Source organism: Phascolarctos cinereus, unplaced genomic scaffold (genome assembly GCF_003287225.1).
Source record: "Phascolarctos cinereus isolate Bilbo 61053 unplaced genomic scaffold, phaCin_HiC Scaffold_2;HRSCAF=192, whole genome shotgun sequence".
NCBI classification, from domain to species: domain Eukaryota; kingdom Metazoa; phylum Chordata; class Mammalia; order Diprotodontia; family Phascolarctidae; genus Phascolarctos; species Phascolarctos cinereus.
The window spans coordinates 218,965,744-218,990,374 of record NW_027555625.1 but is presented as its reverse complement, the minus strand read 5'-3'; the positions used below and the strand labels follow the sequence as shown (position 1 = coordinate 218,990,374).

The 24,631-nt window shown below is 40.3% G+C and overlaps 1 protein-coding gene across 1 annotated transcript in view; it reads left to right on the top strand.

Annotated features, from left to right (window-relative positions):
• The window catches only part of PLB1 (phospholipase B1), a 201,375-nt gene that overhangs the window by 77,276 nt on the left and 99,468 nt on the right, over positions 1–24,631 (top strand). Inside the window, exons 21-32 of the mRNA XM_020983774.2 lie at positions 511–554; positions 8,421–8,529; positions 11,103–11,154; positions 14,830–14,910; positions 15,998–16,063; positions 17,509–17,609; positions 17,945–18,026; positions 19,438–19,542; positions 19,648–19,743; positions 21,034–21,105; positions 23,354–23,449; positions 23,938–23,998. Coding sequence (XP_020839433.2) covers positions 511–554; positions 8,421–8,529; positions 11,103–11,154; positions 14,830–14,910; positions 15,998–16,063; positions 17,509–17,609; positions 17,945–18,026; positions 19,438–19,542; positions 19,648–19,743; positions 21,034–21,105; positions 23,354–23,449; positions 23,938–23,998 — 965 coding nt within the window. The remainder of the gene's footprint in view (positions 1–510; positions 555–8,420; positions 8,530–11,102; positions 11,155–14,829; positions 14,911–15,997; positions 16,064–17,508; positions 17,610–17,944; positions 18,027–19,437; positions 19,543–19,647; positions 19,744–21,033; positions 21,106–23,353; positions 23,450–23,937; positions 23,999–24,631) is intronic.

Sequence of the window (24,631 nt, the reverse complement as noted above, 5' to 3'; positions counted from 1 at the left end):
CCACCCTCCTAATAACTATGTGGAAACTCAAGTGATAGGAAGCCCCTGTGCATCACAAGAGCCTGAAAGGCAAACGGCTTCAAATGCAAAGGAAAAAGTGTTACTTAGTTTAGTCTCTTTACTCCAAGCTCCAAACACTGAGTAATGGAAAGTACACTGGATTTGAAGGCAATGAATTTTGGTTAAATCCCAGCTTTATGCCTTATGACCTTGGACATGACACTTAACCTCTCTGGGCCCCAATTTCCTCGTCTGTAAAACGAGAAGGTTTCAAGTATCTTAAAATGTTAGCTCCAACCTGAACATCTAAAAGTCAGATTTTGAGGAGAGTAAGCAGGAGTAGAAAAGGGATTCTATTTATTGCGAGAATAGGTAAGAGAATGAATGCATATTGTTAACCCAGGGACAAGAAGTGTCTTTTCCCCTGGGAGTGATTCTTTAGAGTGTTCCTGTATTTCTAATTACTGTTTTCTATCCCCACTTTCCCACCCCATCGTCACCTTGGAACAGTGTTGGAGGGAATGAGAACATCACTACCGTCGGTACCCTACCAAGTGAGTACCTGCTGCTGGGGAACTGTGGGACGATTTATACTGCGGGTGGCCTGTGCAACCCAGGTAGCTCTAGTCCAGGCATCTGGCAGCAAAGGGTTATCCCTCTTTCAGGCTACAACACACTGGCTTGAGGCAGTGTTTCCAACGTTGCAACGCACAAATTGCCACCCATGGATAGTGTGGGTCCTGTTCTGGGAACTGTGGAAATGCAGCGCGGGGCAGTGGTCTCTGGCTCTGGTGTCCCACTTCCCCTCTCCCTGCCCTTCAAGCTGGACTGGGCTTTTGGGATTCCCAATGCTACCTGTGACTGAGTATGTGTGAGCAGGTGGGGAGGTAATTTCCCGAACAGTTTCTTAACAAGAAAATGAAAGAAGAGGGCATCAACTCAGCCTAGAGTGAAATGAGGATATTACATATTGCCTCTTGTCTGGGACATAAATGAAGACAGAAATCTAGAAGGAAAGGGAAGATAATGTGAAGAGAGGAAAGGATTTATGAAGCACCTTCTATGTGATAGAGACTGCCTTAAGCACTGGGGATAAAAAGAAAAGCACCTTTCCTCCTCTAATGCATACATATACACATAAACCCAGTCCCTGTTCTTAAGGAACTTACAGTCTAAGGGAAGGAAGGCAGGCATCATTGGAGTCCCAAGACCCAAGTTTTAACCCTGCCTCTTATTTAGTTGTGTTAGCTTGGGTAAGTCAGTTAACCTCAGTGGCTTCATCTATTTATTGGAGTGCTTGCACTTAGATAGCCTTTGAGGTACCTTTAAACTCTACATATAGGGGTAGAAGGAAGGAAGAAAGGAAAACAAGAAAAGAGAAGAGAAAAAAGATGGAGGGAGAGGAGATTGGGGGATGATTGAGGAAGGTGGTGGGAGTATTTACCCCCTTGTACTTAAGAAAACAAATGACGACTACCATCTACAGGGTGGTAATGCTAGAATGTTTTTGGGTGCAATGAAACCCTGGTTCCTGGAAAAACAAAGAGCTAAGACTGATGTGGTGTGTGTACCAAGCATCGTGTAATGTTGTCTTCCCAGCAGTGAGGTGTGAAGGGAGTCTGTTATCTTGATCTCATTCTGCAAACATAGCCGTATTTGGGGCCCATCACAAGCCTCCAACTATTTCATGTTTCATTTTTAAGCCTGACTACAGTCTGTCCTTCCTAAATCGTTTAGCATTCTTCATAAGGAGAATTCTATGTGTACCAATCCTTATTTTTAACCCCCTTTATAGTATTTCTTTGCAAGCTATGATACCTTTAAGCCAATTGAAAATCTGTAATTAAGACTTTGATCCTTAATAACAGAAAATGATGTCATAACCAAGAGTAAACAGAACCGACAAGACCTTGGAGGCCAACCCAAACCCTGGGAATTGAAATAGGCATGATTCTGTGCCCAAATGCATTCCCTGACTTCTTCATTTCAAGGTCTGTACAAATGAGCTATAAATAAGCTCTGGTGTGGAGGGCTTATTTGGGATGCTCTGTAAATGTGAGTCACTGTACAATCAGCATCCTATACAGCATCATTGCTGCTAACCATTTCAGAGTGTGCTGTAGTTTGAATTGGCAGCTAAAGCCCAGAGCAGCTGGTTTTTCCATCAATCATCAGGCATTTATTAAGTGCCCACCACGTGCCAGGCACTGTGCTAAGCACTCTGGAATACAGATGCAAAAAAGAAACAGTCTCTGCTAAACAGTAGGGAAACAAAGACTAAGAAAAGAAAGAATCTTTGTTTTCAAAGAAGTAATGTCTTATCAGGGAAGATAATACATGCACATGTAAGTAAATGCAAGTTATAGATAACTTATAGAAATAGATACAAGGTAATATCTGATGGGGGAAGCAATACCAAGCTGGGGTGATGAGGAGAAAGGTCTTTTGTAGGAGGCAACAATTGAGCTTAGCTTTTACAAAAGCTAGGAATTGCAAGAGGGATGAGGAATGGGCAGGAAGCTCTACAGGCTGTGCTGAGGTTTACTATGAGAGATGGCATGTTTTCTCCAAGCAATAGCAAAAGGACCTATTTCGCTAAACTGTGGAGTTGATGAATAGTTGTGATGTGTAAGAAACCTGAGAAGATAGATTACAGTCAGGTTGTCAAGGCCTTCCAATAGTCAACAGAGCAGTCTGTGCTTTATGCTGGCATCTTGAATAATGATTTGTAGTGCCTGGGTTAAACAGGAACAAAGACTCCTACAATTCAAAGGGCTTTAACCAAAGACGTTGTTCAAAGAGTAGAGAAGGCAAAATAGCCTGAGCAGTCTGAGCCTTGTGTCACCACTGGAAAAAAAAAAACACTGGAATTCAAGTCCGCAGACTTGACTTGGAATTTTGATTGATTTTTGATTTGAGAATTCTGTTCTGCTATTTTGTGTGATCAGGCCTCCGTTTCCTCTTTGGTGAAATAAAGGGAGTGACTGTGACCTACGAGGTCCATTCCAGCTCTGTAATCTGTGAAATGAGGAGGTTGGACCAGAAGATGATGTCTAAAGTAAATTCTACCTCTAAAAGTCTCAACCAACAATCTGAAGTGTTACATAGTGATTCAGTTTGCTTCAACAAACATTCATTAGACTTCTTCTATATGCAGAGTTCTCTGGTAGTAAAAAAAAAAGACAATACCTGCCTTTGTTGATACACATACATGCATTTTGACAGTAGGGAGCATCCTGTGTGGTTTCCCAAATTAAATTCAGCTTTTTTTCCTCATCATATTTAACACTCAGGCTAGCTCATTATACATCTTAGTGCTGGTCCAAGACATTTACATTGATAGATTAACACAATAAATAACACTATAAATCTGTTGTAAGTCAAGACCTTCATTCACTTCTTTTGGCCTTTTTCATCCCCTTGTTCTCTTTTGAATGGTCATGGAAGTCATTAAGGAGATGCTGCCATGTTCTGGAGGTGGGTCAATGTAAACCACCCAAAGCCATTTGTACATTGGTGCATTTGAAGAACCTCACCATCTATAGGGAATTGTGCTGCCATTTGGATCTAGTGGTCAACATTATCACGGTAGTGGTGAATACCTTTTTTAACATGTCTCCCTGTTTTATGCCTCATTTGTTATCAATAACAAGATCATTTGAACAAAATTTCCTTAGTGGTTGTATCTGTGGAGGAATTTATTGTAATTGTCACATATGAATGGGAAATACCTTGTTGAAGGAAGGCTCTTAAGGGTGCCTTTTGTTCTCCCAATAAATTTGCCTGTTCTTTCTTAAAATCACTAAAAAATAAAAGCAGTGGGATCTTGTATTAGCCACACTCCTCAATCAATTGTGTAACTAGGAACATGTGAATTGCTATTGTGAATCATCTGTGCCAGCCTGCTTTTGTTCGCTTCTCATGTTTTTATCAAGGATACCTTGGATATACACTAGATTTGAACAAAATAACACCTACAAGTCAGCAGTTTTCTCCTATTGCCTTTATAGGAGTAATGATATCTCTTCCATTCAGAGGAGTTTTCTCCCCTTTAAGATATGTTGAAAATATTGCCCTGAGTTTATTTATATTTTGGAAGATTTGACAGCTGACCACTGTCTGTTATCTTTGAACTACTGAACTGTATAACGAAATAGGCTTGGAGGCCATGTTTTGTTCTAATTTCTCAAATGTTGGAAGAAAGTAGAGTCTCTTAATGATAGGGTGTGGGCTTCCTTTTCACTGTGGGTCTTTAAAGAAAAGCTGAATGACTACTTTCCAGTAATGTTGTAGACATTATTCAAGTTAGGGTTCTATATGATGGCCTCTGAAGTGTCTTACAACCCTGCGATTCTATGATCTTTACCTCTGCATGATCTTTTTAATATATTTGGTAATGTCAAGATGCCCTTATTGAATTCATTCTTTTTCTTAACCTTTTATTTAGTAGGCTATATTTCCTCACTTACATGTCAACACAATTTCAACATTCATTTCAAAACATTGACTTCTCCCCCTACCCCACCCTCATGAGAAGGTAAGTAATTTGATATAGGTTATACATATGTAGCCATGCAAAACTTATTTATAATAATCATGTTGTGAAAGAAAACACGGACAAGAAAAAATGTTTTTAAAAAGGGGTTTCAATCTGTATTCAGGCAGTATCAGTTCTTTGTCTGGGAATAGAGAACATTTTTCATCATCCGTCCTTCACAGTTGTCTTGGATCATTCTATTCCTGAGAATAGTTAAGTCATTGCCAGCTCATCATCTTAAAATATTGCTGTTACTTTGTACATAGTATGGAGCATCTTACTCATAATCTCTTATAGTACAATAGTCTGAATTCATACTTTTGCGTTCTAGTCATACATTTTCAAGCACCACTTTGAATACAAATGCTCAAATGTGGTGGTTCCACTTTCTGCAATGAGAGGTGACAACTGTAAAAGTACTGGGACTCCCGTTCCATTCCACATCTTTTTGTTTTCCTACTTCTACAAGAAATGCTTTTGGGATGATTTGGTTCAGCTGACCTTTGTGCTAAAACTTTGGACAGACTTGTTTTTGCCTGCTCTTCATTATTTGTGAGATGATTGTGTTTGTTATCATCTGTCATCATCTTTTCAAATTGTTTGAAGAAGAACTTGTGTTCTTAAACCTTGCCCTTGGCTGCTATGTCTCTCTAAGTTACATACTGCATAATTAAGATAATGTATTTGCTGTCGAAGGTGTTTTGTGGGCTCCATTTGGCCTCTTGTTGTGATGACTATATTGATATTTGATTTATATTGAACACTAATAAATGTTTATAATCAAAATTAATGGAAAAAGTATTTACTAATTTTCAGAGTCAGTAGTTTATTAGAGGCCCTGCAATTGTACACAATATTTTCATATATTATTATTTTCTTTTAATTTAGTGTTTACTTTCACCTCCATTCTAACCAGTAAATGGTCTGACTACATGTAGACCATTGCCTTTTTTTTTTTTAAGGCAATTGGGGTTAAGTAGTGACTTGCCCATGGTTATACAGCTAGTAAGTGTCAAGTGTTTGGTCTGAAGTTGGATTTGAACTCTGGTCCTCCTGACTTCAGGGCTGGTGCTCTATTCAGTGCACCACCTAGCTGCCCTATTGCTTTTCTTTTAAGAAACTGTATCTTAATGGTTGCAGCCAATTTTCGTTTTGTCATGCTTGATAGCACTCAACAATACCTTCCAATTCTCTTCATAACTAAATTATCGACACTAAATCCTTTGACTTCATTTATCTCTTTCTCTTGAATCCTACTTTCCAATGTTTTGCCCCTCTTTCTCCTCTGCCTATTTTTGTGGTGGACTCGATGTTTATTGTTGTATACTTTGAGTGAGCTTGACGCTCATGTTTTTAAGTTCTCCTTATAATTTCTCTACTTCAGCCACTGCAGCAGACATCGATTGTTACGTTAAGTTGCCACTATAGCTGTCTGCTCCTTTGCTCATGTTCATTACAAACACGGTTAGGTAAGGTGAGCAATTACCTCATGAAATGGTATTTCTTTTCTTTTTTTTTTTAATGGTATTTCTTATTGCCCTAATGTGAATTATCGAATCAGCCCCCCCACCTCCTTTCTTTGCCTTACCAGTGAGAGAACCAGGTTGTGATGGAAGTAGATGCTTTAGAAAAGTCCATTCCTGTATGTTTCTTGGGACCTAACATTTGTATTTCCAGCATAATTTTTACTACTACAGGAGATACAATTCCTGCCATTTCTATCCCTCTGACATCTAGCCAGTGGACTTTACAAGTCCAACTCCTGCTTTGTAAAGGTTAAGTAACTGAAGCTTGGAAAGGTGAAGTGAGTTGCTCCTGATCGTGAAGCTAGTAATTGGCAGAAGCAGCTAGGTTGACCAATGGATAGAGAGAGTAAGACCTGATTTTGAATCTGACTTCGGATACTCAGTACCTGTGGGAACCTCCACAGTCATTTAACCTCTGTGTACTTCAGTTTCCTAAACTATAAAATAGGAATAATTATAATAGCACCTACCTCCCGGGTTGTGTGGTAAGAATCAAGTGTGATAATGTTTGTGTAAAGTGCTTCGTGAAAGTGCTTTACAGGGTGTCAAAAAAAAGCTATAATGTGGTTTTAAAAAAGCATTTTAGTTTGAGCTATCAAAATTTATTTAATTTAAGGTATTAAGGCTGTTTAGCTTAAGCTATTAAAGTTTAAAAATGAACTATGAATTTTGAGACTCTATAAATTCTAGCTGTTATTTTTAGTAGAGCAATAAATAGCCAGGTCTTCATTGCTCCAACTCCAGCACATTCTACTATACCACATTCAGCTAGGCCCTTGCCCTGCTCTGATGGAGAATATCCTGGGCCTTGTTATATTGCAGATAGAAAGCCAATGTGGTGGAGAGGATAAGGCCCTTGACCTTGGTTTGAATCCTCATTCATATATTTATTTGCTGTGTCACCCTAGGTGAGTCACTTAATCTCTGGGGATCAGCTTTTTCACCTCTAAATTTATGATTCTATGATAGAAGAAGCCACATGTTTGTGTTCCTTTGGGAAAATTGCCTCTGTCCATAAGTTTTTAGCCACTCTTCCTTTTCTCGATTCAATGTTAATGTAACCTTATAATTGTACCCTTCTAGAAATATTTGCCTCACTGTTGTCTTGTGCCAGTACCCCAACTATGCAGCCTGATGTTTTATGAGATCCCCCAAACCCCTACCTGGAGCTTGCTCATTCCTGCTATCCCAGTCCTCTTTTAGCAATAACTTATAAAAAATTTTTTTTGTTTCATTAAATATTTCCCAATTGCATTTAACAATCCATTTTTAAAGATTTTGAAGTTCCAATTTCTTTCCCTCTAACCCTTCCACTGTCCTTGAGAAGGTAAACCATTTAATATGAATTATACATGTTAAGTCATGCAAAACATTTCTATATTATCCATGTTGCAAAAGACAACTAAAAAATAAGACAATAAATATAAAGTTTTTTAAAAAGTATTTCTCAATGCACACTCAGAATTCATAGGTTCTCTCTCTGGAGGTGGATAGCATTTTCATCATGGCTCCTTTGGAATGGTCTTGGGTCATTGTGTTAATGTGAGTAATTTCAGAAGTACTTTCAGAAGTATGCCACGTGATGCTAACTTAAAGTCTTTTACAGTTGATCTTCTTTCAAATATTCTAGTTATAACCTTTTTCAGACCTTAGACCACCTTTATTTCCATCTTGTGGTTCATTTTAACTGTTCCCTCTCACCATTTCTATATGTCATGCTCTTTAAAAAGCTGGTTAAAGGGGCAGCTATGTACTCAGTGGATAAAGCACCGGTCTCCCCTGGAGTCAGGAGGACCGGATTTGAAATCTGCCTCAAACACTTGACATTTACTAATTGTGTGACCCTGGGCAAGTCACTTAACCCCACTGGGTCCCCCCCCCAAAAAACCAAACCAAAACCAAAACTGGTTAAAATGGTCGTCAGTTAGGGGTAAGAAGGGCCAGAGCCATGTGCCTTTCCTAAGTAGATGGGATTTCTTTTATTTCAGTTTAAGGTCTATGATCATAGATTTGGTGTTGGACAGAGCCTATGAAATCACCTTTCCTAACTTTCTAATGAGATGAAGTCCACAAAGGTTGAATTACTTGACCAAGTTCACACCAGCAAGATCCAAACCGAGATCGAACTCTGTTCTCTCCTAGAGCCCGGTCACTCTGCCTTTTGCTTCTTTCCTTGTACCCCTCAATATCTGCTCCCAACATTTTCACCACCCTAAGGGCATTCTTTGTGTGCCATTCCTTTTGAAGCAAGAAATTCGGGGTAATCTTCCCTTCCTTCCTCCATTTCTACTCCAAGTTCAATCGATTTCCTAGGGAGCTTTCATGCAGAATTCATAAGTTTGCTCTTATGTTTGTAGACATCCTCAGGGAATTCAACCCATCCCTGACTGGCTTCTCCACTGGCACTGGAAACCATCTCACCACAAATGCCTTCCTAAATCAGGCTGTGGCAGGAGCTCGAGCAGAGTAAGTAATGGCCTTGGGGGCACTGCTTGGCAGCTTCCTGGACTAGATTATGGCTGCACAAGGGAGATCTGGGAGTATCAGGATAGTCAGAGCATTCACTTTCAGGGGATCCCTTGGCTCATTGCTGGAAGCATCTTTAGTGTGCATGTGTATTATATGTACGTCATGTGTACACATGCGTATTATGCTTTTGGATATATTATGTTTCTATGCATTTTGTGGCTGTGCATGTATGAATGTCCATCCATATATTATATATGTGTTTCATATGCATAACTTGTGTGTCCAAGTGTAGGAGGCAGGGGTTTCAGAGTGGAAGTCAGAGGGGGAAGGAAGGTGTCTTCTATATTTTCTTTTTTTTTTCAGACATAACCATTTATTTAACAATTAGGCCAAATAAATTCCATAGATATTAATGTTAAAGCAAAAGGCATAATCACAATACACGTCACGCTCTCTTAATACACACCATAGCCTGCTATTAAATGTGCATGAAGAAACAATTTTCAAATGTCCACATTCAGATGGACAGTTTTGAGACTGAAAATGACCTGTGCATAATTTTTTAATGCTACAGCACCTCACCTGAGAGGTGGTGAAAACTAGATACACATTAGAGGAATTTCAGAGAAGCGGGTAGACATGGGAGTCAAACACATGGGCTTAAGAGGAAAGCACAACTTTGGATGGCAGTTCACCCTCATCACTTCTCATCTTCTCCATATGAAGATAGCATTTTTATAAGCCCTCATCCTTTAAAGGGAGTTTAGAAAACCTCAGGTTTTAATAGTATTAATCCTTCTGTTTACACCAGGAGGACTGCAAAATTTAATCAAACTATCTCCAGCCAATTATTCACTCAAATGATTGCTGCCTCATCCAGTCAGAACAGACTTCCCAGCCACCGAGCTGAGGCTGACCTGGCTAACAAGTTGTGGAAGCCTTTCTTTACCTGCTCAAGCAAGAAGGGGCAGCCCAAGTATACCAGCTGCCAAGGCAGAGTGCAGCAAATGAAGAAAAGTATATTTTCTATAGTTATTACTCTACTGCTAGAAGAAGAAGAATCAGAATAAACTTAATTTCTGCAATGTGTCCACACCTTTTTTTTTTTTGGTCACTGCCAGTTGCTTTTATTTGAGAGGTAGTACAAAGCATGCTGGATTTGGATTCACAGGACCTGGCTTCAATTTCCACCACCTCCACTCACTCACTGACTACGTAAACTTACACCAAACCCTTAACCCCTGGTTCAGATTTGCTCCAGGAGACCTTTAGAATAGATCTAGAGGTGCAGTCACCTGTGCTAACATGATCTACCCAACTCTTCACCCTCTGTACCATAAAAGGAACAGTGACACAAGTCAGTGGCTGACAGGTTTCTGGCTCAGCTTTTTAAAGCTTTGCTAGGAATTCTGTGATTTCCTTTTATAGTGGATTGATCTGCCTGTCTATTTGGTTTAGGCTAATATTGAGAATCTCCTGCATTCCCTGAGCCCACACCAATTGAAAATGTTGAAGGGGATGACGCCCTGATGCCTGCTTGGCCCATGAAGCTGTGACGGGATTAAATGTTTCCTATAAAGAATCAATATCTCCAGCAGAGAGTACACCTGTCTGTAGTTATATTAATGCAGTGGATTTCAGTATTAATTTTTTCCCCCAAACTTCAAAAGCACTTTATACTCAGTACTAGATCCTTGTGAGATAGATTTGTAATTGTTTCCCCATTTTATAGATTGAGGAACTGAGACATGAAGAGTCATCTCAGTGAAGCTAGAATATCTATGGAACATGGCCTCTTTTCTTTTGGGGCATGGTCCCTCCTTGTACAAGGAATTCTGGGGATGAACCAATTTGTTTAATAAACTAAAAGTTAGCTGAGTTGAAATGGTCAAAAGGTGAAAGTAGTATTTCTTCCTAAGATGTGCATGTATCAGTCTATCACTGACATTTACATAGTATTGCAGAGTTTGTAAAGCACTATCGTATTTGAGCTTCAACAACCCTTTGAGGTAGGAGCTACAGGTATTATTATCCTCATTTTATAGAAGTGGAAACTGAGGCTGAGAGAGACTAGAATTATTTGGCCAGGGTCTTACAGTGTCAGGGTAGGATTTGAACCCAGGTCTTAATCTCTACTTCAGCTTTCTAAATCCAGCTCCCTACTACCTCTTTACACAACAGAAAATACTGCTCACCTACTCTCCTAAATCTATAGGCACTAAGAAGCTTGTTATGTCCAAGATGGCAGGAGCAGAGTATGTGGCACCCTTCATGTTACATTTTGAAAGCTTAACTTAGAAAAACAGAGAGAAAGCTATAATAAACTATGCATTGACCCAAGGAGTGGCAGAAGAGACTACATAGGGATTTCTAGTCCCATCCGTTTGTTCTTTGTGTTTTCACCTTCCACCAAAATTTAGGTGCACCAGGCACCCTCTTTCCAGATCCTCCTTTTGTCTACATGCATCTGGACTCTGTATATCTAACTTCTCTCTGTTATAACTTCCCTCTTTCTAATCCCAAGTTATCATCACTACTTCTAAAGTATCTCTCTTTCTGTGTTGTTGTAGGGATCTGTCTAGCCAGGCTAGAAGATTGGTGGACCTGATGAAGAATGATACAGTAAGTATGGATTCAGTGAATGACTGAATGGTGCCTCTGAAGTTACTGATTATGGAATGCCTTGAATAGAATGCTAGGCCTGAGGGTCAGGTAGAGACACAGATGAAGGCCATTTGTGGGATGGAGCAATGGACAAATGGATGAATAGGTAGCAGCCTATTTGAAACTTAAAATGAATCCTACATCTGTACAAAAAGCTTTCCTGCTCTCTTCTCTGCTGTCATCAAATTAGTCCTGTTAGCCCCTGTTAAAATGTTTTCCTGGGGCCACATCAAATAGATCAAAGAAATAATTAAGAGGCTATGTATCTATTTGAGAAGCATCACGTAGTAATGGTTGGAGAGCTAGAATAATACATGAATTCAAGACCAGTCTCTGCCACAAGGTGGCTGTGTGAACCTGGGCAAGTCATTTAACTTCTCCATACTACAGGCAACTCTCCAAAAGTATAAATTGTGTAATAGTTGCTGATCTGCTTTGTCAGAGAGAATCTTTTCCCTTGTGAATTCCATATGCAAATGAAATCCCAGGTCTGTCAAAAAAAGAATATTCATTTTGTTGTACATTGTTGAAATGCTTGAATAGCCTGTATTGTCTAAGTGTTTAAATTATTTCAGCATTCCTGCTACCATTAATGTAGTCATTTGTTAGTTTTTCCCCCTCAATTCTTTTGCACCTTACCCTCTTTAAGGAAGACAGATTAGAGAGGCCAAGGTTACACAGAGCTGATACAGCATAAAGGGATAGCAAGGGCTTTGCAGAATTTTCCCTACCGTCCTGATGGTGCTCTGTCCACATTCTGGAAATGAGCAGTTTGGTCTAGAGAAAAGATGGAGCCCTCCCGACCAATCCTGTACCCACCACACCCTATTTCTTTGTGCTTTCCAAGGGAAAGGTGTTTTCAACTCTGGCAAGCAATCCAAAGTGTTAGCTTATTTAGCAAGGCTGGATCTTTCACTGTCTTCTGCACAACCCCATGCACCCCACAGTCTTAGTTCTCAATTAGTATCAAATTGTAAGAATGATTACAGCCCTCTAGGTTCAGTGGGCCATTTCCGAAGGACTTCAATAGGAGTTAATGCCTTTCTCCTTTCATTCAAAGTGAAAATCTTGGTTTCTAGGACACTAGAGAACAACTTCTTCCCAACCTCCCTTAAGGTTGAAGGTTCCTTTCATATTATCTCATAAGTCTCTGCATGCTGTAATCTCCTGCCAAATTATACTCTTCCCATTATTGGTAATTCCTACCGCACCCTTCATCCTGGCTGAGCTCCAGAAACAATGACTCTGGATGGGCATCTGCATTCACGTTAGGGCATGTGTCAGTGTTCGAGGGAGTGAGGGCTGCCTGGGTGATTTGGCAGCCCTGAGCTTGGCACTGGCCTGTTTACTGGGTGTAGCTGATTAGAATCACCTGCAGGACCAGTTGTCATGCCCAATACACCTGCTCCAGCTACTGCTGCCAAGCCTTTAAGGCCCACCTGTTTTTTTTCATCCCCATGACATGGCTTCAAATCCTGACTCAACCACTTGGTACCCATCAATTCTTGGGCAAGATATCTACCACACATGTAATGTATTAATGCCATCCAAAAGTAACTGTATAAAATACCATAACACATATGACCACAGCTACAGCGTTGTTCAATAATTTTCAACGTCAACATGATCAATTAACACATCAAATCGTGACGTATGTGCTCACCAAAGGAGTTTGCCCACTGTCACCAGGGTGTACAATTTGCCTTTTGATGGAGAGTTCCTCTCACAGATCCTGTTGTTTTCAACCAGCATCATGCTGAGTGCAGCAAGATTTTTCACACTATGGTGCCTTCTCAATGAGATTCGGACACAAAAAAAAAAGACAAAGAGCTGAGAGATGCATTGTTCAAATTATTGCATGTGGTTCAGGGTCAATTCACTAAAGCAGTCCATCAGCCTATACAGATCGACATTGATTTGGGCCCAGAACTCAACGGAAAAGGATTGATTTGGATGCCATTTGGTCCATGGTATAGAGTTTTTAAGTGATACCTAACTGCTTGCTGCTACAAAAGCCAACCTTTTTAACACCAACATTTTGTGGTGTTAATTTATGAAATTATCACTATCATGGAGTAGCTCAATCTGAGAAAGAAAATGCTTCCAGGTGACCCAAATGGCAAAAGGATAACTCATGGCGAGTGTAAATAGAGTTATGGAGTGTGTTTGACAAGGATGACCTGTGCATGCCAAGTAGCATAAAAGAAATAAAAGGTATGTGAATGACTGTAGCTGGCAGGGGAACAGTCCTGTGGTGAAGTTGAGAGACAATAGATAAGCAGAATATTAATGCTGGGAACTATGCTAGGTGGCACAGTGGATAGAGTTTTAGGCCAGAGCCAGAGATCCCTTATTTCAAATCCTTCCTCTTGACACTTAATAGCTGTGTGATACTGGGGAAGTCACTTAAAGCTGTTTGCCTCAGTTTACTCATCTGTAAAAGGAGCTGAAGAAAGAAATGCCAAACCATTTCAGTATCATTGCCAGGAAAACCGCAAAAGAGGACATGACTGAAACAGCTGAACAGCAAAACCACAGAAAGAACTCATAAAAGACCTCAGGTTGAATCCATCCTCTGTGAGGATCTGATAGAAAATCATGAAAAAGCTTTGCAGTGTGTATTGTACCAGTGGAGTGAGCAACCACAAGGAGATGACAGCATCTTTTAAATTAGTGAAGGAATTGAGCTTTGACAAGTCAGTTAATGCATTTTGAACCTTAATTTCCTTATCTGTAAAGGAATGAGATGTACAGGATGATATCTAAGGTTTAGAACTCTAGAATTTTTTGATATCGTATATACCTAAGCGTCCAAGACCTAGCAAAACTCAAATATCTGTCTCCACTTTCAGTACATAAAGTTCTGAACTGCAAAGTTAAACCTATCAGCCTTACCATAGCAAGATCCATCTGGAGTTGAGAAGTGCCCCATAGTATTATCTAGTCCAGTGTTGTCAAATTCAAATGGAAACAGTGGCCAATATTAACATTATCTATGTTATTGTATTTTTATTGTTAAACTTTTTCCCTTGATATTTCCATTTTGTTATAGCCTTGGTCTGGATTGTTTCTTGCCACAATGCAGCCTGCAGACATTCTACACCATTGATTTAGTCCAACACCATCATTATATAAATGATATTCAGAATGAATGTAGTGGCTAAAGTGGGATTTGGAATTAGGAAGACCTGGGTTCCAATCCAACCTCAGACACTTAATAGCTATATGATCCTGGGCAAGTTATATAATCTCTCTGAAACTTGGTTACTTCATTTGTAAAGCAGAGGGATTGGACTCAGCCGTTGAAGTCCATTCCAGATCTAAATCTGTGATCCTACAAAAGTGAGAGCCCCAGAGAGGTTGGGTAATTTGGCCCAGTTGATGAAGGTAATTTAGGAGCACTTTCAAGATTTAAATTCAGGCCTTGTGCCATTTCTTGTTTGTTGATTGAATGGCTCTTATTATTACTGGGTTTTCAAATTCATTTTAGATTTAGTTAGTCATTAAGGTCATTAAACTTCTTGCTTTCTGCTAAGATCATATTGCTCCTGAAGGCTCAGCTATTTCTCATTTCACCTTTTACTATGACTTGTTTTTGTGTGTTTTGTTCATTTGCTTTTAAAATCTTTTCAGAGCATCAATTTCCAAGAGGATTGGAAGATAATAACCCTCTTTATAGGAGGAAATGACCTCTGTGGCTATTGCAATGACCTGGTAAGTCCCTGTTCTCTATGTACAGAACCTGGAACCAATATTCCACTCTCAGGAAAGGGGTTTCCATAGCCTCTGATTAGCAGATTTGTGGAATAGCACAGTTGGGTTTGGGATAATACAGGACTCAGGGCTCATTGCACCTCAGCTAGTCACGTATACAAATCCAATAGTGCCCTCCTAGCCTTGTCATTAACAAGGAAATAGGAAGGTCATTCACCTCTAGGTAGATAAAACAGGAATAGATATCATAGTTTTGATTCTGATAACTTTCTATAATGGCAGTTTGATCATATCTTGCTAGAAAACGAGATAACATTTTGGTGATCATGGGAAAGCTTTAATTTCTTTATTAATCATGATAAACAGACAAAGGATTCCTCCCTTCTACTCTCTTGCATTCCATGTCCTTTGTGCCCTCTCCACCTTTGTGCTGCCTGTTGAAATAATATATCAGGTGAGAATCATGGAATCTCAAAGTTGAAAGAATTTGGCTGAGAGCTCATCTCACCTAAACTGTCCCCTCCCCACTCCCCATGTAGGGAGTCCCTTCCCTCTACAATATCTCTTAGAAGGGGCTCATCCTGTTCTCCTTGAATACTTTCAGCGGCAGGGAGCTTAGTACCTCATAAGTACTAACTATTCTGTTGTCATTATTTCCTTTTTATTGAACACAAATCTGCCTCCCTATAACCTCACATACCCATCAATATTAGCTATGCACACTTGCACAGCATGGAGGCTGCAGTACCAGATTCAGATCCCACTTATTGCCTATATGTCGCTATGGACAATGTCAATCTTTCTCAGCCTCAATTTCTTAAACTGTAAAATGAGAACATTCTCTTCAATACCTGTATCTCAGGATTATTAAGAAGTTCAAATGAGATGATACAAGGCACTCCAAAGGTCTCAGTGTAGTTCTGGGCTCACAAGTAGGGTTGGAGGGATTGAAAGTGATGCTAAACTAGTATGTACTTAGCAATTCTACTCAGTCCTCAGATAACAGTAAAGAGCAGAATCCAGGAGAGAAAAGTGGATTTTGAAAACTGTGCATCTATCCAAAGAGTTAAGAATCTTGTTTCCACAGGTTCGCTATTCTCCTCAGAACTTTTCAGGAAACATTAGGAAGGCTCTGGACATCCTCCATGAAGAGGTATGGAATCCATGTTTTATATTCTTAATGAACTTCTGCCTTCACTCTCTTGGTTCATACCAGCCCTGCATACCAACTCCAGTGGTCTGCTGCAATGGAAAGAAAGCTGACTTTGGAGGCAGAAAACCTGGCTCCCCTTCTGCTATTCACAGGTGACCTTGGACAGGTCACCTAGGCCTCATATTTCTAATGTAGGTCCTTATTACCTTATGCTATTGCAATAGCATATTGGTTCGTCTTCCTGATACAAGTCTCTTGCTACAATTGATCTTCCTAAACCACCCATCTGACTATGTCATCTCCTTACTCAATATACTCCAGTGGCTCTCCTGACTCCAGGCCTTTTCTTTGGCCCTTGCTCCTCATTTCCTTCTCTTGGCTTCCCTGGCTTTCTTGAAATCGGAGCTCAAATCCACCCTCTTCAAGTAGCTGTCCACAATCTTTCTTAATTCCTATTTATATTTTATCTTATAAATTATAAATAATTTATCTGTACATAACTTTTTGCATGTTTTAAGAGCCGTGTTTGTCTTTCTTTGTATCCCTAGTACTTAACACAATGCCTAGCACATAATAGGAGCTTAATAAATTTTTATTTACTGATGGACATCAATAAAATGATGTGGGTGGACCTGATGATTCTCATGGTTCATTGTAGTTCTGTTCTATTTTGCCCCACAGCTTGAGTAGTTTTTATTCTGCAGTAATTACACCTCTGATAAACTTCATAGGTCACAAAACTGCCATTTGCCATCCTTAAATCATTACCACCAGGCATTTGGACTGGCAGACAAATCTAATGGCTGACACAAAGTCACTGAGGATAAAGGAAGGAAAGCAGAGAAAGCAGGATAGAAACAATAGGTTCAGGGTGGTTAAAGGTCATTGGCCTCTATGAAACGAGGCACACTTCCAAGGGAGGCCAAGCCTACGATGTCTTGACACACAAATGAAGAGATCTACGTAGCTCCTCAGAGTTCTTTTGTGTCTGAGTCCAGAGGTTTTTCTTTGAATCCTAGCTGTCATACTTACTATCTATGTAACCATGGACAAGGCTTTTTACCTCAGTTTTTTTAGCCTCAGTTTCTTTATCTGTAAAATGAGAATAATACTTGTACTACCTATCTCATAATGTTGTTGTGATGTAATAGAGGCAGCTAGGTGGTACAGTGACTATAGAGGAGTGCCTGCAGTCATGAAGCCCTGTTTGAATCCTGCTTAAATACTTAGTTGCTATATGTATCTGGATAAGTCACTTAACCATTCCTTCTCAGTTTCCTGAGCTGTATAATAAGGATAAAATTATAGCATCTACCTCACAGGGTCATTTTGATGATCAAATGAACTAGTATATTTAAAGTTCTTTGCAAAGTTGTATCCAAATTTTAGCTATTTTTGTCACATGAACATGCATTATTGTAATCACTACTCTACTCTTTGTGCAGGTTCCCCGAGCCTTTGTGAATCTTGTAAGTGTGCTAAGAATCGACAGCCTGAGGGAGCTATACCAGGAGGAGAAAGTTAACTGTCCAAAATGGCTACTCAGGTATGGAACTCTGTTCCCCCAAAGACTGAAAGAGATTCAGCCTCATGAAGAAAATTGGCCTTGATCATTCTTTCTGTCTCCCACCTCTTTTTGTTATGTGTTTTCCAACATGTTTGATATATTCTTTTCTTCCTATTCCCGAGCCAATACAGAAATGCCTCTCTCTTATCCCAACTTTCCCCCAGCCTCCCCAACTCAGAGGGATTTCTTTCCTGAGCCCCTGTGCCCTGGTTGGCTGAGCTTGAAATGAAAGCTGCTGCCTCTCCTGTAGCCACACAAATTCCATGTGATGTCCTGGGTTGGGTGGGGGGGTTCCTCTCGGTTTCATCCCACAGCACCATTTGCCCTTGTGTGGTGAGCTCTGAAGACAATTCTACGAAACTCGCGGAACTCATTGAGTTGAATAAACAATACCAGGTAAGATTGAAGGGAGGCAGATTGGCTTAAGGGATTAGGGTGAAGGCATTTTCCAATTCTGGACTCCTCAAAGAGCCCTTCTAATGCTCAAGGAAATTTGACTTTGGCTCAGGAGGTAAATACTGCTGTGAGCTGTTTGGATATAAAGCTCATTGATTCTGAGAGCTGGAAGGATGCACTCAGTCCCATCTCCTCAGTTTTTACAGCAGCTGAAGTAGAGGATCAGATACAAGAAGTGACTTGCTGAAAATTCTAGGCTGAAATGGGAGCAGAAATGGGATCTTCTTGCTCCTGGTAAGGGATCTGTCCCACCACCTAGCCCTGCTATGCCTCTGGACAGTATATCCATTAGCTGCTAAGATTTGTGATTCTTATGTGGAACAGGACTGTTGAAGGCCTTCTGAATCTCATTGATTTAAAGCATGAAAGGCCAATAGTGGGGAAATTATCATCCCAAGGGATGATAGGGATGGGAATTGGCAAAGCTGGGATCTGGTGAATTTTCTGTTCAATGCAACAAAACATTTCCAACTGCCCATAGGAATAGGTGGTTGGGATATTTTGTACCAAGGAAGGACAGAGGGAGTGTGCATCAAGGAAATGCACAGATATTACAAAACCGTGTTTGTGTCTGTATCTTCTACCTGCTCTCATGCTAAGCCTTTTATCAGAGCCCTTATATAGCAGCCCCTGTAGGGTGGGGGGGTGGGCACTGACCCTGAAGGCAGGAGTCCAAATTCAGTCTCAGACACTTAGTAGCTATGTGACCACTGGCAAGTCATTTAACCCTGTTTGCCTCAAAAAAAAAAAATTGCCAGGTTGTGATGTCTAATTCCTCCCTCTCTTTTTTATACCCCATTATATGAAACACGTGTGATCAAAAGCAGTTGGGGACAAAAGTATGAGGTACAGACAATCCCCAGACTAGGTAATTGGGCTCTGAATAATTGAACTAGGACAGCTAGGTGGTGTAGTGTGTAGAGAGCTGGGCCTTGAATCAGGGAGACCTGAGTTCAAATCCAGCCTTAGACACTTACTTGCTGTGTGACCCTGGGAAAGTTACTTATACTTGTTTGCCTTAGTTTCCTCATCTGTAAAATATGCTGGAGAAGGAAATTGCAAGCCATTCCAGTATCTTTGGCAGAACTCCAAACGGGGTCACAATCCGCAACAAGAAGTGCTCATCTGTTTTTTTTTCTTGGTTGGCTGTTTGGCTAGTGGGTGGTATACGTTAGGGTTCAAGTTTTCTAATTTTTTATTTTCAGGCAATACCAAATGAAATTTGGGGTGTAGCCCTACTGCCTGATCAGAGGTAGTGCCCAGGGGAATCTGCGAAAATTCTTTGGCTCTTGTTTTAGGTTTGTTTTTGTTTTTGTTTTTTTGTTCTCCTCCACCTCCCCCCCCCCTTTAGGTGGCTACTCATCAGCTGGTTGACAGTGGGAGATATGATACTAAGGAGGATTTCACAGTGGTTTTGCAGCCATTTATGGAGAAAGTGAATATGCCCAAGACCACGGTAAAGAAAAAGAACTTCAGAACATGATTTTCTTGTCTTTTTTGACTCTAGTGAGCTTGGCCACATGATTTCCCTGATTCTCAATGTTCCTCTTTCTGTGACTAGGAGGGGTTGCCTGACACCTCTTTCTTTGCCCCAGATTGTTTCCATTTTGACCGCAAGACACATGCACGTTCAGCCAGAGCTCTCTGGAACAACATGGTAAGATGGACCATCTGTCCTGCAATGAGAAAATTCTTTTTGCCTGCCTTGAAGGCTCATCATCTTTGCCCTGAAAACTATAGAGATGAGTGCAGGTAATAAATCCATGCAATTCCTCTCTACTCCACCTCCAGTTCACAATCCTGACCTTTTTGACCTAATTAGTTGTATATTTGGTTCAGAAAATCCATCTGTTAGGTACAGGGTGGAGTAGGTGTGGGGCAACCACATTTGGTTTCATAAAGCCCCCAGGGATTTGACAGGGGTGGGGAGGGGGGAGCATTAGAGTTTGAATTGGCCAGCAAGAACCAATTCTAAAATTTTTAATAGAAGCATCTACAGTTTAGAAATCAGGTTGATTTATTTTTTTAATTGTCTAGTGTTAAGAAATCATGGAGAAAATGTTAATAATATTAAATTTTAAAGTGTATTACACGCACATTTCTCCCACCCCAATCCTAAGAGCTGGTAAATATTCACTGGCACCTCCATGCTTTTAGTGGCCTACAGGATCCATGAGACAACAATGCCGTGGCAAAAAAAAGGAAAAAAGCTAATGCAATCTCAGGCTATATCAATATTAGTGTAGTCAAATATGGAATGAAGGTGGTGACAGTCCTGTCTTACTCTGCTCTGGTCAGAAGACAGACCACATCTGTAGCATGATGCCCAGTTCTGGGAAGGACGTTCAAAAACTACTGTCCATTCAAAAGGAGGGTGGCTGAGATGGTTATTTTGGAAACTGGAATGTAAGCTCTATTAAAATGGAAGTTTCTTGAGGGCAGGCATTATTTTGGAATTGTTTTGTATCACCTAGCCCAGGGCCTGGCACAGAGTAAGTATTACATGTTTGTTTGTGTTTTTTTTTAACTTTAAAGGACTGTCCTGGCCATGTGGAGGAAATATGGGAGCAAATACTAATATAAAGCATTAAAAAAAATCAATAAATGTCTATTTGAATATAAATGCCTTTTCACTGTCATAGACCAGGCATTTGTTGACTGATTGATTAGCTGAAAGAACTTTCTGGAAAAAAATAAATTTAGGAAACAAAATATGTGAGATATTTTCAAGTATTTGAAACAATATCATGCAAAAGACATGGTAATCTTGGTCCCAGAATACAAAGCTGGAAACTGAGTAGGAGATTTCATTCCTACCATTTAAGTGTTCTTCAAAAGGCAGGTTTCAAATGGTGATGATTTCCCTATCACTAGAGGTCTTCAAGCAGAGGCTGAATGACAAGATTTCCATTTTTCTTACTCTTCTCTCCATTATTTCTTCACGTAGCTGGAACCAGTTGGAGAGAAGAATGATGAAGTTCAGTTTGAAGTTATTATGGATCTAATTTGCCCTAGTCAGGTATTGTACTTTCATGGAAATTTGTCTCTCTACACCTCTCCTTTAGTTGGGTAACTTGGGACCGTGCTTCATTCCATAACCACCACCATCCCATAGCACATTGGATAACGTCTAAGGTCCCAACTTGGAGACTATGAAACTGTTCAGTTGATTTCAAGCAAAATGGCTATTTGTGTAGCTCCCTTAGCACTATAGCAGATAGTAGAGGAGATCTTGGGAACTTCTCAAGGCATATTGCCAGACTTTATCCAATTGCTATGGGCATGGGCATGTCAGGATGATCTAAGGTCAGTCACTGACTCTCAAGCCCACCTGTGAATTAGGGCTAAGCACAGGTTGCAAGTTATTGAGTGAGGGAGACTTAATTTAGCAGGAACAGGGACTATTAGCTCACTGATAGTTCTCAAGATTTAAGAATCAGGTGTCCCGGACTAGAGAGAGGGTTGTGGTATTAGGAGCAGGTCCAAGTGCAGATTCCCAACTTGGAAGCTGGGGGTTTTGGAGCACCATAGGAAGTTGAGTTGTTTGGGGTTTTTTTTTTGGTTTGTTTTGTTTTTTGGTTAGGCAATAGGGTTAAGTGACTTGCACAGGGTCACACAGCTAGTAAGTGTTATGTGTCTGAGGTTGGGTTTGAACTCAGGTTCTTCTAAATTCAGGGCCGGTGCTCTATCCACTGCGCCACCTAGCTGCCCCGGAAGTTGAGTTGTTGATGCCAGCCTACTCTATTGTGGCATCTCCTACAGCCACATACTAAATTGTTGTTTAGAGTTCTTGCAATGCTCTCCAAAGTCTTAAAAGAAGACTCCAGCCCTCTACCTGTCCCCAGTGCCACTCTGAGAAACATTGTTCTATTATTATTAGGCCCACATTACTCATAATCTTAAATAACTAATGTGTTTCATGTGAGTACCTGGAAGTGATGCTGAGGTGGCCCAGGAAGACAGAAGCTCCCTATTGCCAAATTCCTCAGCTTGTTATTCAAATCCCTATAAAACTTGGCACCTCACACATTGCCAGCTTTTTTCTCCTACTGCTACCATCATTTCACTCTGTGCTCTCACCAACTGGCCATTGTCTTCCTCATCCATGTCCTATGCTTTTTCATTCATGCTGAACCCAAAGCTTGAAATGTCTTCTCTTGAATTTCTAACCATCCGTCAAAGCCCAACACAAATCACAAAGTCCCATCCTTCAGGAAACCTTCCATCTTCTCTCCCAGTCCAATTTCTCAGCTCCTTAAAATAATGAGCTTTTTCTTTCAGACCCCACCTGACAATTTGTCTCCTCATTATCTACATACGTGTGCATATTCCTTTGAATAACATGTGTAATATCCACCAGCCTGAAAGGTCAATGAAAGCAGAGAGTGTTTATGTCTCCTCCAGTGTCTAGAAGAATCTTTGCATATGATTAATGCTATTATTGTTGTTATTACTTGTTACATGACTTATGTCAATTAACCACTCTCAGCCTCAGATTCTTCATCAGTAAAATGAAGATGAATAAAACTTTTGTGTTTTCCTCAGGATTGTTACGAACACCAAAATGAAATAATCCATGTGAAGAGTTCTGTCAATGTCTAAGGGCCTTCTAATTTATGTTTACTGTTTAGAATCTGTCAATGACAGAGGAACATAAAAATGGTAATAGCAATAACAGCAGAAGTCCTAGTAGTACTTTTAGCAGTATTAATCTATAAAGCTACTGATGGGACTTGTATTAGCAATAGTAGTTGTGGTTGTACTTGCAGTAAAGTATAATAGCAGTAGTATTATTATGGTAACTGCAGTGCTAGCAATAGCAGAACCAGTAGGAATAGTATCCCTTGCCAAAAAACGAAAAAACTAATAATAGCAATAGTAGCAATGATTGTAATAGCAGAAGTAGCAATAGCAACACTAATCAGTAATAATAGTAATAGTGTAAATAATACTAGTAGCAATAGCTAAAATAACAATAGTTGGATTAGGAAGTAATTATGGCAAAGCAGTAATAGTAACAATGAGAGGGGTGACAACAGTCACAAGAACAGTAATAACATTGGTAAAAGCATCATTAGAAATAACAAGAAGTATGACAGTAGCAATATAGATATTGACGAATGTTTCTAAATCTATGATCTTACAACCTTCAAGCGCTTCATGTAAAAGTCAGTTCTTATCAGGGAGGAAGGTCACGTCAGGTCTCAGAAGGAAGCCGACAAAATCTGCTCATTTGTAGCTAGCAGCTGACCGTTCTCTTTTTATAGGATCAGCCCTACCTTCGAACCTACAAGAACAGTAATTACACGTATCCAACGGCAGCAGCACCCACAGCAACACCAACAACCAGCAGCCCTAACCTGGTACTGCTCTTTTGGTTTTATTTGGTTTATAAAGCATGGCCTCCAGCGTGCCTGTCTGAATGGTTTGTCCGTGACATCTGAATGGTTTGTACTACAGATTGCAGTGTCGTTATCTACTCACCTAGAGGAACTAAGTTTTTACCTGCGGTGACCTCAGACATGTCATTTAACTTCTTTGGGCCCCAGTTTCTTTATCTGTAAACCTGGAGGTTTTGCTGCCTTCACCTTGAAGATACCCTCCAGTTCTCAATCTTTGATCCTCCAGATGGACTAGGGGAGACATTAGACATGAGTAAAACAGGCAAGGCTTTATCAACCCTTCTGCCCAACACAACTGATCGAATCCTACTTTTGTCAACACCAGAAGAGCTAATAATCTTTCCCTTTCCAAAGGAGGGTGGGAAGCTCTGTGTGGTGTTCAGCTGTGCTGGTGATGAGTCTTTATCCCTGCCTGTCCCCATGTCATTCAGCTTCTTCTGTTCCTTTAGGATTTGGGGAGCCAGCTGAAGTGTGAAGACACAACCCCCTCTACCTCGATTCCCACCTCAGGTAAGCACCTTAGGACACACAGCGACTGAATGCTTGTTTCTTCAATGCTCTTGGAGCAATTGTGTTGTGCATAAATTACTATTTTAATTAAATCTTTAAAGCTGAATTAGTTGCTTTTGCCAGTCTGGATCACTGAAGATGACCTGAATTCCAGTAGACCCCAGTAGCAATTCTGAACACTGTGTGGCTCTCCTCTGCCCACCTTTGTTTGCTTTATTTGTCCACTCCTCAAGGCTCTTAGGGCCCATAGCAGTTGGGCTCCATTGTCTTCTCAGCCTGTTAGGGGTAATCAAGAGGAGTCACTCATTGGCCTGCTCAATTTCAGTACCTACTGGATACCAGACAGCATGCTATAAGCTTTATAAATATTATCTCATTTAGTCAGTAGAGTCAGCATCCAGTTGGTGCAGACTTCATTTTGTAATAAATCTAGAGGTGGCACCCATTCCTAGGGAACCTCTCTCTCTAAAATAGTAGTTGTTGCCTGAGAATAACAGTTTTGTTTACTCTGCAGGAATGTGGGAGGAAAACTATATGTCTATTGGGTGGGGTGGGGTCTGTAAAGTCCTGGATCCCTTCAAAAGAGAGTAATAAAATAATGGAATTTTAGAGTTTGAAGGTGGGGGAGGGGTC